Source organism: Leiobunum rupestre, chromosome 11 (genome assembly GCF_980474605.1).
Source record: "Leiobunum rupestre chromosome 11, qqLeiRupe1.1.hap1, whole genome shotgun sequence".
In the NCBI taxonomy this organism is placed as follows: domain Eukaryota; kingdom Metazoa; phylum Arthropoda; class Arachnida; order Opiliones; family Sclerosomatidae; genus Leiobunum; species Leiobunum rupestre.
This window is the reverse complement of record NC_143394.1, coordinates 48333039-48347982: the sequence shown is the minus strand read 5'-3', so window position 1 is coordinate 48347982 and position 14944 is coordinate 48333039. Positions and strand designations below refer to the sequence as shown.

At 38.1% G+C, this 14944-nt stretch overlaps 1 protein-coding gene across 1 annotated transcript in view; it reads left to right on the top strand.

Moving 5' to 3' along the window:
- Window positions 1-4799, top strand: part of pb (homeobox proposcipedia) — a 50152-nt gene extending 45353 nt beyond the window's left edge. Inside the window, exon 3 of the mRNA XM_090162347.1 lies at window positions 2270-4799. Coding sequence (XP_090018473.1) covers window positions 2270-4275 — 2006 coding nt within the window. The 3' untranslated portion in view covers window positions 4276-4799. The remainder of the gene's footprint in view (window positions 1-2269) is intronic.
- Window positions 4800-14944: the final 10145 nt, after the last annotated feature.

The window sequence follows — 14944 nt, the reverse complement described above, 5'->3', positions numbered from 1 at the left end:
ATGAAGGAAAAATAGTGCGGACTGAAATACGTCAAATAATGATTTATTAAAACTATTACAGATAAGAACAGTGGTTCTTAAATAGGTTTAATTTCTACATCGTTAGTTGGAGCCATAACTCAATGTACATATCTAACGGTTGGCGTCCATTAGAAACTGCGTCAAGCCAGCGTAGGTATACTTGTTTCGTGTTAATAGCCTATAGTTGCATACTTCTCTCGTAAGATAAATTTTATATACTTCTGAAATAACGAATAAGTAAATTGGGCGATTCTGACAAATAATTAAAATTGATTTTTTAATTAATTAAATTTTGATTTAGTTATTAATTTCCTACGCCAACCTCGATTAAATCACCCATAAATTTCCAATAACACTATAGATTTAAAATTTAAATATTAAATTAATATGAATGTGCTCGCTAAAACACTCGTTTTGCATTTTTAAAAAGCAATTAATGAAAACAATTCGGTCGATGCTCAACAAATTTATAAATTAGAAACAATTTGTTAATTGAAAGTTGATCAATAGGTGAATTTTGTTAGTAATGAACAACGCGAAAATTGTAGGACTAGCGACAAAGAAAACTAATTTAGACAGTTATAGAAGAAAAAGTCGATATCACACGCTATAGAACTTCGGAGTTGCGAAGTTCTCTCTCAGTCTCTAGACGTAATTAAAGGCTGGACTTGACACCCTGATATCATCCAAAGACGCATCATATAGCTTGGTGGTGCCTTCTCCTTCACTCATATACAGTCGATAAGTAATGGTTCCGCTAACTCTGATGGCTTTCCAGTCTATAGGTAAAAGTAACAGAAGGGCTCGGCCACTCACGCGCAATTACGGGTCTTTGAGGTTAATGACGATGGAGTCGTAATTAAGAGAGAGAGAGAGAGAGAGAGAGAGAGAGAGAGAGAGAGAGAGAGAGAGAGAGAGAGATAGTGACTGAGAGACTTTTCCCCGTTCTTGATGATCTTTCAAACCGTTTCGGAAACTTTTAAGAAGTGCCTTCTAATAAACACTGACGATCGCTTGTCGGACGCGGACACTGGCTAACCCCGCCAGATACTCTCCGGTTTTTCCTAATGTCGTAAAAAGTGGTCCTCTTCAATTACTTGTTGCTCTACGACAGCGTTTTCATTGACAGTCTCTTCAAAATATAACACTGGAGAAAATTAATGGATGATACCAAAGACTATGAAATGTTTCATAGTCTTTGATGATACGATCTTAGTTATTAAGGCTTATTTTTGGACAGTGGCGTATGATGGCGGTTCACATTTTTTTATTGCTATGGAACCCTAAATTATCCACCTAATTCTAGCGGAACCCCAACTCATTTTTTTTACTTATCTTAAAAGACTCTTGACACAAAAAAAAATGGCCGCGTTGCGAATTCTCCGAACCCCTGTGACCCTTCCACGGAACCCCAGGGTTCCGCGGAACACCTTTTGGGAACTGCTGTCGAAGGAAGGAAAAGTTGGGGGGAGAGCAGTTTAAACCCGGCGGTCTGACAATCAAAAAAATGAAACGGACAAGATTTAGTATTTTTTGCATTTTGATGAATTTACATTGATGATTAATATAAAAATAGAAGAGATGTTAATAAGTTTCAAGTTTATTTTTATACAAAACCCAATTTCTTAGGAAAATTTAAGTCCGTAGTGTAATATTTGCTCTATTAAGCCGTTCCTATACCTTTATTTCATAAATCTTAATTTTCCACCGAGCAATTGCGGTAGTCGACTCCCCCAACATATTGGTGCCCCCTCCCCCCCCCCCCCCCCCCTGTTCCTGGAATGCAAGCTCGCGTCACAACATTAAACCAACCTTACAACGATCGAATGCAAAAAAAGGCGGATGTATCTCGAGTTATTCGCGAGCAATCCATCTTTTATCATTTTTTGTACAAAAAAACGCCAAATGTCTGCTCCGGACAGATTAATCGCGATTAAGGGACGAGACGTTGAACGCAAGTACGATCGTTACTTAAAAATAACATCAAAGATTCAAACGTTAGCATCCACGCGTAAAAATCATTCTACTATAAAAATTGTCTTTTTTGGGGAGCTTCTTCCCATCCGTGTCAGAAAAATTGTTCTTAGATCACGAATGTAATATAGATTTACCCATTTTTTTACGACTTTGATGGGTAATTATTTGCGCGGTGACTTCGATCGAGAAGTCGTTATTTCTAAAAGAAACTTAACTCTAGAAGTGTATATAATACTAAACTAACAAAATTGTTTTGTTTTTCTCGTCGCAGAACCCGGTGAAAATGGAATGCCCAGGAGGCTGAGAACGGCCTACACGAACACCCAACTGCTGGAGTTGGAGAAGGAGTTTCATTTCAACAAGTACCTCTGCAGACCGCGCAGAATCGAGATCGCGGCGTCCCTCGATCTGACCGAAAGGCAAGTCAAAGTGTGGTTCCAAAACAGGAGAATGAAACACAAGAGACAGTCGATGATGACCAAAAACGGCGACGAAAAGGGCAGCGGACAGTCCGAGAACGGAAAGGACTCGCTGTCGGACAAAGGCCCGTCGACTCTGTCGTCGATCGGCAGTCCTTGTTCGGATCAGACATCGACGAGCCAAGACGGCTCCACTCCGATGACGCCCATGGGAGGTGACGGCTCCAAGTCGGACCTGTGTTGCGGTAGGACAGTCTCGCCGGCCAAATCCGACTCGATACTGATGTCCGAAGGGGAGAATTCCATGAGACATCTACACTCCCCGTCGACGCACGTACCTAGCTCGACAGCCACGCCGACTACTTGCTCCGGAAACTCCATTTCTTCGCCGTCGCAAGTGGAACGCAACATGGACTTGAGTTCCGAAGGACTGCTCTCCGCTTCGTTATCGGGCGTCGAGAGAACTTTGAATCCTTTAAACGCCGGCAAAACGACCATCTTAACGTCGGTCGGTGTCGGAGACGCGTTGGGTAGTCGGTTAAACGGATCGCCGTCGAGCCGGAACAGCCTGTCGTCGGTCGGATCGCCCAGTACCTCCAAATCGCTCTCTTGCATTATGGACCTGAACGGCACGAATAGGTGCCACCAGCCGTGCAACCCGTCGCAATGCGGGACGGGGGTTCAACCGCCGAGTCCCAGCGGCTCGTACCAGGCGCCGGGACAAACCCACTCGGCGCTTCAAAGTCGCGTGCAATCCGCTTCGCCCAGCTATCAAAGATCGAGACTCTATTCCGGTAACTACCACCATTCGGACAGCGGCGGTTCCTCCTACTTCTCCACCCAAAACCACCGAACGTCTTCGCCGACGATGGCCCCGCCGTATTGCTATCGAACGCCGCCACCAACCTCCCACCACCAACAGCAATCGTCTCAACACCTCGAAGCGGGCTACGGACCCGTCGGGGGCTACAAAACGTCCTCGTCGCCTTCTTCGTCCTTGTATTACGTTTCTCCATCATCGCACGCTACGAGGCAGACGGCGAATCAAGCTCTGAACCCAACGCAATTGGCGAACGGATGCGGCCAGGCCACCGGACTGTATTCCTCCGCGGCGGCCCACCAAGGAGGGGCGTCGATCGCCACCAGCGCCAACACGGTCAACAGCGCCATGCACAACCGAGGAACGGCTCATTCCAGGTCCTACGGGTACGCCGCCCAAGTCGACACCGCCGCCAGTATTGGAAACCAGGACGCGACGTCCACGAGGTCTTCGCCTCACCCTTACGGCATGACGAATGATTACAGAGGCGCCGGCGTCAACGATTTCAACCAACCCGTGTCGCGTACCTACGCCAATTCCGTGGCCAATTCGTTCTGCGACGACGGTTTGCAAAACGACCAGTATTCCGGCGGCAACGGGGCCTACTGCTACGGCAACTACCCGACGGAAGACGCGAGCGCCACCAGTGGCAATCAACAGCAGCTAGCGTCGGGTCTGTACTACGAGATGACGCCCAACGCGGCCGTCGGCGGAACAGCCAACGTCCCGCAGAGCAATTCGGCCATCAGTCGGGTTCCCGAATACAACGCGACGGCTCCGAAACAGAATTTCTCGGCCCCCGCGAACTATTACGAGGTGCAAGGAGACGCGGCCAACATTCCCAGCTACAACCAGTCACCCGAACAATACAACGGCCAATGCACGGCCACGGAAACCGACATGAACTTCAACAACTACAACTACTACGACTCCAGCAACGGATACTCTACGAACAACTCGTGCGGGAGTTCCACCGACTTCAACTTTCTAAACATAGCCAACGAGTATAGTACACCCGAGTATTACCAATTAAGCTGAGTATCCTAAACCGTTTTGGTTCGAACGCGCCACTAGACCTTCTTACCCGCGTATGGACGAAATCTCCGCGCTCCTGTAAATAAATTAAGCAAGCAAGTGAGAATAAACAACCACCACATTTCGAGAAATTATTTCGACTCTCGTGAACGAAGTACCTTTCAACGCTTTGACTTTACACCAACGGGTCATTTTCGTTTCAAATTTGGCTCCGGCACTCGAGACTCTCTTCGCGTTACAATGGCTGAATATCCTGATTTTAGTTCAACAGTTCATCCTAAAATCAACCACTTTCAGACCCTCTAATGAAAAACAACAACAAAAAATCAAATTTAAAATAAATTCTACTAGTCATTTGTCGTATTTTATTTCCAAAAGAATTCGTTTTGATTTTAGATAATCGGGAAAACACAGCCATAACTAGCCAATTAAATTACGATGAAATGTTCAGCCATTGAATGAGCACCAACACTGTGATTATACTATTGCTTTAAAAAATTTTAAAAGAACTAAATAATTTGTAAATAAATTATATCGGTATTGTTAATTATATCTTACTTTTTATTGAAAAAAAATATGTCGAGATAGTTTAAAAACTTTAAATTGTTTTCGGTAAAAGTGGCGCTAAGTTAATTAATTTCTCGACTAATTATAAGAAAACGAATTAAGTAGCTCTGAGCTTTCTTTTTCTCATAAAAAAAAATATTTTTGTTTAAAACGGCCGAATTTTTAGTAGAGGTGTGGGCTCTTGGCTATAATTCTAATAGGTATAGTGCAATGTATTTTATTTTCTTGTATTTTTAAGTTATGGGAATTCCAAAAGCAAAATTGGAGAGGTGCAAATTTAAATAATAAAAAATTTAAATGAAAAAAGACCTATCGTAAAAAATTGATATTATAAACAGATAAATATTGAAGAAAAAAAGGTTTATTTTAAAAGAGTAAAGTTTAAAAAAAAAAGCTATAATTATATTCATTATATTATGTAATTAAAAAATTCCCTAGGTATAGATTAACTATAGACTGTTTTAATTGTTTGTTTTTACGCAAGTTTACGTCTTTGACTCCTTTCTGTGTAATTAAAATAAAAACTGGCGTCTCCGTGGAAGAGTTCAGCTGATATTACAAAAGTATTTAGGATACTGTACAATGTAAATAAATAAATTAAAACACTCGTTAACGCGCCCCGCCGGAAAAGGAAATGGATCCTTCATCGCCCTACCTAATGGTCTAATCCACTTCTCTACGTTTTAATACGACAACTGTACCCGCTACACCACCTCGCCACACTCTAAAAGCTGTTCATTCACTGCAATAATTAAAATCGATTTTTTTAGTTAATTTTAATTAATTAAATTATTTTATTCGGTTATTAATTAAATTAATTTATTTTATTTAGTTATTAATTAATTTCCTACGCCAACCTCGATTAAATCACCGATAAATTTCAAATAACAAATTGAAATATTAAATTTCAACACGTTTTTCAACGTACAACCGACATTTGGTTTTTAAACTCTTTATGGAAAGTTGAATAATTTTAAAACATACCTGAAATATATCAAAAACAGAGGCAATTATTAAATTGGTATAAACCTGAAAAAAGACCGGGGGCCAATTCAATAAACGCTTTTATAATTAAAAGCTAGGAGAAAAAAAGATAATTTTATATAAAAATCAAAAACTGTCAATTTGAGTAATGATAATTTCTCTCTCCGGCATCGATGTCTTCTACGGTTCGCTGTTAACGATATAATTCCGTTAAATAATTAACGCGGTTAACCCGGGCAGTCTATGCTGATTAATGAATTTGATCTATCGATTTTAGCGAAAAGAGGGAGTGACTGGTGTAGCGAGTACAAGCACGCGAATGTCGACCAAGTACAGCCAACCATTTTTAAACCCTCGAAAGAAAAAAACCAATTTAACCAAAATAAACTGTAAGCGATTTCTCAAACAGATACGAAAATCATGAACACTGTGTAATTGTTTTTTTGGTTGTATAAAAGACAACCGCCAAAAATTACAGTCTGTCGTTATAAGTACATTTATTGCGGGGAAGATTATGTCAAATTATAAATGTATAAAATTCAATGAGAATTTTCTGGGTTTTTTCGATTTTTCAGTAGTTCCTATAATACAAAATAACGTAAAAAAACGATTTGCCAATTTCGCAAAAATAATTAAGAGAAAATGAATGAACAATTCCTATATAGGCCTATATAGTTACGTTTGTTAATATTCTAATGATGGATAAAAAAAATTAAATAAACGTAGGCTTTCTATATATATAAATATATATAAACAAAAATAAAATTGGTTTGTAACCATCGAGTAACATCATCATGTTCACGCGTGAAAGGCCCAAAAAATAAACAATGCATAAAAAAACAAAAGTATACGCGAAGATTGCAACAACAAAAAAACGAAAATATAAAATAGTAGATTAATTAAAAATAATATTATTCGGCTTGTATTTGCTGCTCTTGTTGTGATTTTTTTCAACGCGCATTTTTGGCATATTTAAATATTTTAAAGGGGGGTGGGGTGTATATAACGAAAATGGTGAAATTTAAACCACGGTCACACTACAACTAAAACCCACTAACTAACTAGTTAAATACCTAATTGAGTCCTATTGTAAACTCGGTTCGGCTGCGTTGGTTTCGGATTCCACACGAAGATGGTTCGGTGGGTATAGTTATGGACGATAAAGTATTATGTATCTATATTTTTGCGATAAACCAGGGTACATGAAGTGATTGGACGATACTGCAAACATGGTAAAAGGCCCATTGGACTGCAGTCTTTGCTTTAAATCTTCGTCGTCGTGTACTCTGCTTTATTAAACAATACAAGCTATGTAAAGCCCGTGTGAATAATCTAGCATCGAAACCGTTTTCAATAGTTAGTTTTAAACCCAGTGGCTTTAGAAGATTTGTCGCATTGACAAATTATTGTAATATCTTATTACGTAGGCCAAACCTCAAACGAACACTTTGATAATAGTTTCCTTGGGCAATATAAATGAAAAATTAGACGAAAATGAGCAACCTTGCCTCCTTGGCTGACTTCGGCGCCTACGGGCACTCCTATTACACCGACATCACCGCGCGAATACTAATTTTTCCTGGCCAACTTTTTCTTTAAATCTTATTAGAACTAAAATCGGAGAAATAACATAAAGAAAAAGAATAAAATTCTGTAGCGTATAATATTATATTTGGCGCAGAGCCCTTTGGCGTAACGTGTGGGTAGCCCGAACTGGTTATGATAATATGAAAACTTCGAAAAGACGGTTTCTACGTGAATACAGCTTACTAAGTTCCCCGGGGGCCTCGCCATAATTTAAAACTTGAGTTTTTAATAAAGAAAATTACCTGTTTACGTCAGAAATATAACTCGTTGTAATAAAAATAACAAGCAAATTTTGTTTGGATTATTCTAGAGGTTAAGCTCATACTTCTAGCAAAATGTTGTATTATCTACAGGGATTTTATTTTATTTCTCACGTTAGGTTCTAAAAAAGGTGCTGCTGCCAATAACAGGGGCCCGACCGGAAATTATTACACGGGACGAAGGTTAAATCAATATTCAGTCGAAAAATTGGTATCCCCAAAATTGGAAAAATTATATAGGGAAATATTTAATTGCGGAAGTTTTGCCTCAAAGGATCCGAGGTAAAAAGTCCTATATTTTCCCCGTATTCTTCGCCAACGTATTGCATGAATAATTACCAAGGCTAACTAGGATTCCAGGCTCTCGCATAAATTAAAATTAAATCGTAACACAGAAGACAGTTTCATTGTGGAGCATCGAAGGACGTCGCTACGTTTCCAGTTCTCCTTCTCCTTCCACGTCATGTTTTCAACTGCGAAAGAATAATGAGAAAATGTAAATAAATCGCATACCGGTACCCCAATAAATAAACAAAATCTAATTAAAAGTGCCTTTCTAAAATATATACAGCCGCAGCCCTACCAACCCAAATTTCAGAATGCTATTGCCGTTTCTAACGCGACCGAACAAAAATGTCCTTAAAAACGGGTATGATAATAAATACATTTTTGATATGTAAATAAGGAGGAAAATTTTAAAATTACAAACACGTCAGAGTAAATTATAAATATTGCAGAAAATGGGCTACGGAGACGGACTGGACTTATCTATGGACTTCACGCTCTACGAGTAGGAAAAAGACGATTCTTTCACCTTAGCTCAATCTCACCTTTCCATAAATTCGCTAGGACGGCCCAACTTGTTCAGGAGATAGCGCAGTCAAGCCTATGGACGAATTCATTTGGTCTATTCAGTGGGAGAGCTGGGGAAGTATTGTAAAAACAGTAAACAAGAAGGCCACGTTATGATATGGAAATGCCAATAATTCCAAATTAGAAATACCAGGGCCCCCACTCAAATCTTCAATTTTTTTATAGGAAAAATAGGATTATTTTTCTAAAAATATAGGACTTTATAGGACTATTTTTACAAAATTATAGGATTTTATAGGACTATTTAATTAACTAACTTAATGCATTTAAAAACAAAATCTATATTTAGAGAAATAAGTCTGATTTTCACTTAAAAAACAAACTATTTAACCATTTTATCACAAAAATATACTAGTAGCTAACCATGTTAATAATAACAAAATTATAGACTAGAATGACTTGGTATAGGAATTTATCCTATAGCTAAATCTAGCAATTTAACTGAGTGGCAAAATATCAAAATTATAGGATTTTATAGGACTTTTGAGGGATTTTGCTAAAAATATAGGATGTTATAGGACATTTTTGAAAATATAGGATTTTATATTAATTATAGGAACTCTGGGGGCCCTGAAATACTTTAAAGGCCTAGGATTTATTCTTCCTGTTTTCCTTTAAGTGGTAGGCCAATGTGTTCCGCGGTTGGCCTACCACCAGGATATTTGCGCGGCGGGAGGTAAACTTAAAGGAAAACAGGCAGAAGAAATCCTAGGCCTTTAACTACTAAATTAAGAATATAAGTACAACCAAGTAATTCTACAGCTTTGATAGTAATCAATACAAAACCTTACGGTTGCTTTTAGTAGTACGGAAAAATAGTGACAAAAAGCTTTTTACTATAATTATATAGCACTGACTTTTGGGACATTTTCGCAATCTTCATGGACGGTCGCGACACTGTCCGGCGTGCTTTTAGTAAAGTTTCATATTGACCCAAAACAGAAGAGACGCGGTGCATTGTTCTACATATAGGTGGCGAGCAGTGGCTGGAACTGTATGATATATAGAGTTCCCTTCTTATTGGATTTCAATTAGGAAAGAATAGGTGTCCGCAAAAAAGGGCGCTAGAATACAGAGAGGAGTGAGGAGGCCCATCGCGACAAAAAAGAGACCACGACTTTGTCGCCGCCTGCCGCCGTTTTACCGGCACTAATTCTTTTTTGCGTGTGGACATGTCAACGCGCGAAAAAATGGGTGGAGATTCTTCGCCGTCCCCTGTTGAGATACGGCGAAAAAAATCAACGCCCCATTTTTTATTGTTGCCATTTTTTGTGGCAACACGAAAGAAACTTGGCTTTTGCCGGGAATATTCTCTTCTTTCGTATCAATTTTTATGCTCGACAAAAGGTTCAATTTTAGTTTTTAGTTCGTTTCAACTTGTAAATAAATAAAGAGGTTAAACTCGGGAAAATAAAATCACAGCTAGTAGGTCGCCAACTAGACTTACATTTTTAATGGGTTGAACTACCACGGACATAAATAGTCAAAGATCACGTTAAGACTGTGCAATGCAATTTCCAATCCTTCGTCTTTGATTTAATATTCACTCAGAGAACGTGACTGATTTCAATCCATTTGAATTGAATAATGATTTAAATCAATTGATATTAAAAAAACTTGATTTAAATCCAGTGATATTAAAAACTTGATTTAAATCCAGTGATATTACCAACTTGATTTAAATCCAGTGATATTAAAAAACTTTATTTAAAAACTATTGTTCTAATTCCAGTGATATTAAAAAACTAGATTTAAATCAAGTGATATTGAAAAACTGGAATTAAATCAAGTGGTATTAAAAAACTGGAATTAAATCAAGTGGTATTAAAAAACTGGAATTAAATCAAGTGGTATTAAAAAACTGGAATTAAATCAAGTTGTATTAAAAAACTTGTTTTAAATCTAGTGATATTAATAAACATGTTTTGAATAAAGTGATTTAAAAACTTTGTTTAAATCAAGTGATTTAAAAACTTGTTTTAAATCCAGTTATATTAAAAAACATGATTTAGATCCAGTGATATTAAAAAACTTGATTTAAATCCAGTTATATTAAAAAAACTTGATATAAATTCCGTGATATTAAAAACTTGATTTAAATCCAGTGATATTAACAACTTGATTTAAATCCAGTGATATTAAAAAACTTTATTTAAAAACTATTGTTCTAATTCCAGTGATATTAAAAAACTGGATTTAAATCAAGTGATATTAAAAAACTGGATTTAAATCAAGTGATATTAAAAACGATTTAAATGAAGTGATAATAAAAAACTGGATTTAAATTAATTGATATTAAAAAACTAGATTTAAATCAAGTGATATTGAAAAACTGGAATTAAATCAAGTGGTATTAAAAAACTGGAATTAAATCAAGTGGTATTAAAAAACTGGAATTAAATCAAGTGGTATTAAAAAACTGGAATTAAATCAAGTGGTATTAAAAACTGGAATTAAATCAAGTTGTATTAAAAAACTGGAATTAAATCAAGTTGTATTAAAAAACTGGAATTAAATCAAGTGATATTAATAAACATGTTTTAAATAAAGTGATTTAAAAACTTTGTTTAAATCAAGTGATTTAAAAACTTGTTTTAAATCCAGTTATATTAAAAAAACTTGATATAAATTCCGTGATATTTAAAACTGGATTTAAATCAAGTGATATTAAAAAACTATTGATTTAAATCAAGTGATGTTAAAAAACTGGATATAAATACAGTGATATTAAAAAACTGGATTATTTAGAAGCGATTGATTTAAATCACATGCCGTCTACTACCAAAGCCAGTAGCAAAATCGGCTAGAATATATTTGAAAATATATCAATATTATTATTTCAATTTAAGTAAGTAAGTAAGTAACGCAATAATTGTATAACTATGTATTGAAATATACCTTCTTCACGAAGGTTACACTAGAAATCGACCAACTAGTACCATTCAAAGAATCTATTGTAAATAAAAATAAAATAAAAATATTTTATATCTTCAAAGCGAATGCGAACAAAGCCTTGATTTTTTCCAAAAAAAAAGGAAAAGTCCAAAATATTTCGTCGAAGCACCAGCAGAGGGCTCTCCCCTGAAAAACATTGTTCCTTTTAGGAAATGCTGGCAATTTTTTGTCTCTCTTCGTCCGAAGCCTTAGTGTTTCCCCTTTTGTTGTCGCGCTTTCGTTAAGAGAAAAAGGAAGTTTCAGTTTTTTCTCTTTCTCAATCCGGCCCAGCGTCAGAACTCTTTTTTTTGGAGGTCCTTTTTCTTTTGAAAGCGCGGTTCGCTGCCAGTCGCTGCGCGCTCCGTCTGCCACGCAGCCAAAGTTTTGCCGAACAATAGAAGCGACTCGGTAACCCGCAGCGCCTAATTTTGATTGGACGGATAAAAAGAAAAGAAGCTGCCGTAATAACCGGCTTTAAGCGTTGTAACCGGCGCCAACGTAGTAATCACGTTGAAACGTATACCGCGCCACCGTGTATCGATTCCTGGAACGACCGAACTCCCCCGTAAATAATTACGTTTAATTTTCCATATCATACAGCGGCTCTGTAAACCGAATAATCTAAATCTATTTTTGTGTTGTTAATTTTCCAGAAAATTTTCCGAATTGCGGATAATTTTACGCAAAATGTAAAAATAAAAAATTGAAATTACTTTTTAAGGGTTTTCAATTTTTTTTAAATTTTTATCGATATAAAATGTCTAATAAAAACATACTACAAAACATTAATAGTGTTACATTGTTAATCAGTTTAAAGCTAGTCTAGAGGTTTATTTTTACTTTCAGATTCGAAAAAATGAGGCGAAAATGCCGCTTTATTTAAATTTGCAAACCATATTAGCCTAATCATGGAATGAAAACTTTTTTATTTCGGAAAAATACGGAAAATTTTCAGGAAAAAAGGCCTCGGTCATTTTCCGACTTACATTACTAGATCACAAACAAGAATAGACTCTTTTCTTATATCTTCTATGGACGCGGCCATGTTTAATATATTTGGTTGTTGACCTTCGAATTCAGTAACGTGACAAGCGCCGTACGTATATTTCATCAGTTAACATCTTGTTAAGGTAAGACACGCGATTATAGAGTAGTATCGCTCTGTAGCTTTGGACTATAGCCGCCATTTAGAGGGCAGTTTTTTATCTATAGGAAATAGTATAGGTGACGTCAACATACGTCACGTTCATATTACTCTATAAGGATACCTTTGTTCTGTTTTATTTAAAACAAAGGTATGGTAGAAATTAAAAATAAAGTGTTTTTTAATTCTTGAAAATAGCTCCAAAGATATTAAATAATATAAAGTCCAAACAGAAATAGACCACGTGAATACATTAAAAGCTGCATCCAGTATTTAAAATTGGAACAAATGACCCTTTTATTTGGCAGTACCAGGGGTAGACCAGGTAGACCAAGTTCTACCTTAACATTTTTAAAGGGGACCCCTTTAATTTTATCCGAATTATCTTTTAAACTTCACCAACACATTTAGGACAATACCATAAAATAGCTTTAGGACCCTTTATTTCTTAAACGTGTGGAGTGTGTTCATCGCTATGTTTGGCTAACTTCAGGACGATAAAAAGGTCCCCAAATTCTTCAAAGGGGCCCAAAATAAATATGGGGCTCCATCGACATGGCCTACTTTCCAAAAACTTCTTCAATGGTCCATTAAATACGCTTCTACCGCTGGTGCCCCATTGTCCATGGTCCATTAAATACGCTTCTACCGCTGGTGCCCCATTGTCCATGGTCCATTAAATACGCTTCTACCTCTGGTGCCCCATTGTCCATGGTACATTAAATACGCTTCTACCGCTGGTGCCCCATTGTCCATGGTCCATTAAATACGCTTCTACCTCTGGTGCCCCATTGTCCATGGTCCATTAAATACGCTTCTACCTCTGGTGTCCCATTGTCCATGGTCCATTAAATACGCTTCTACCTCTGGTGCCCCATTGTCAATGGTCCATTAAATACGCTTCTACCTCTGGTGTCCCATTGTCCATGGTCCATTAAATACGCTTCTACCTCTGGTGCCCCATTGTCCCTGGTCCATTAAATACGCTTCTACCGCTGGTGTCCCATTGTCCATGGTCCATTAAATACGCTTCTACCTCTGGTGCCCCATTGTCAATGGTCCATTAAATACGCTTCTACCTCTGGTGTCCCATTGTCCATGGTCCATTAAATACGCTTCTACCTCTGGTGCCCCATTGTCCCTGGTCCATTAAATACGCTTCTACCGCTGGTGCCCCATTGTCCATGGTCCATTAAATACGCTTCTACCTCTGGTGCCCCATTGTCAATGATCCATTAAATACGCTTCTACCTCTGACGCCCCATTGTCAATGGTCCATTAAATACGCTTCTACCTCTGGTGCCCCATTGTCCATTAAATACGCTTCTACCGCTGGTGCCCCATTGTCCATGGTCCATTAAATACGCTTCTACCTCTGGTGCCCCATTGTCCATGGTCCATTAAATACGCTTCTACCTCTGGTGCCCCATTGTCCATGGTTCATTAAATACGCTTCTACCTCTGTTGTCCCATTGTCCATGGTCCATTAAATACGCTTCTACCTCTGGTGCCCCATTGTCAATGGTCCATTAAATACGCTTCTACCTCTGGTGTCCCATTGTCCATGGTCCATTAAATACGCTTCTACCTCTGGTGCCCCATTGTCCATGGTCCATTAAATACGCTTCTACCGCTGGTGCCCCATTGTCCATGGTCCATTAAATACGCTTCTACCTCTGGTGCCCCATTGTCAATGATCCATTAAATACGCTTCTACCTCTGGTTCCCCATTGTCAATGGTCCATTAAATACGCTTCTACCTCTGGTGTCTCATTGTCAATGGTCCATTAAATACGCTTCTACCTCTGGTGTCTCATTATTAATGGTCCATTAAATACGCTTCTACCTCTGGTGCCCCATTGTTAATGGTCCATTAAATACGCTTCTACCCCTGGTGCCCAATTGTCCATGGTCCATTAAATAAGCTTCTACCTCTGGTGCCCCATTGTCAATGGTCCATTAAATACGCTTCTACCTCTAGTGCCCCATTGTCAATGGTCCATTAAATACGCTTCTACCTCTGTTGTCCCATTGTCCATGGTCCATTAAATACGCTTCTACCTCTGGTGCCCCATTGTCCATGGTCCATTAAATACGCTTCTACCTCTGGTGCCCCATTGTCAATGGTCCATTAAATACGCTTCTACCTCTGGTGCCCCATTGTCAATGATCCATTAAATACGCTTCTACCTCTGGTTCCCCATTGTCAATGGTCCATTAAATACGCTTCTACCTCTGGTTCCCCATTGTCAATGGTCCATTAAATACGCTTCTACCTCTGGTGCCCCATTGTCCATTAAATACGCTTCTACCGCTGGTGCCC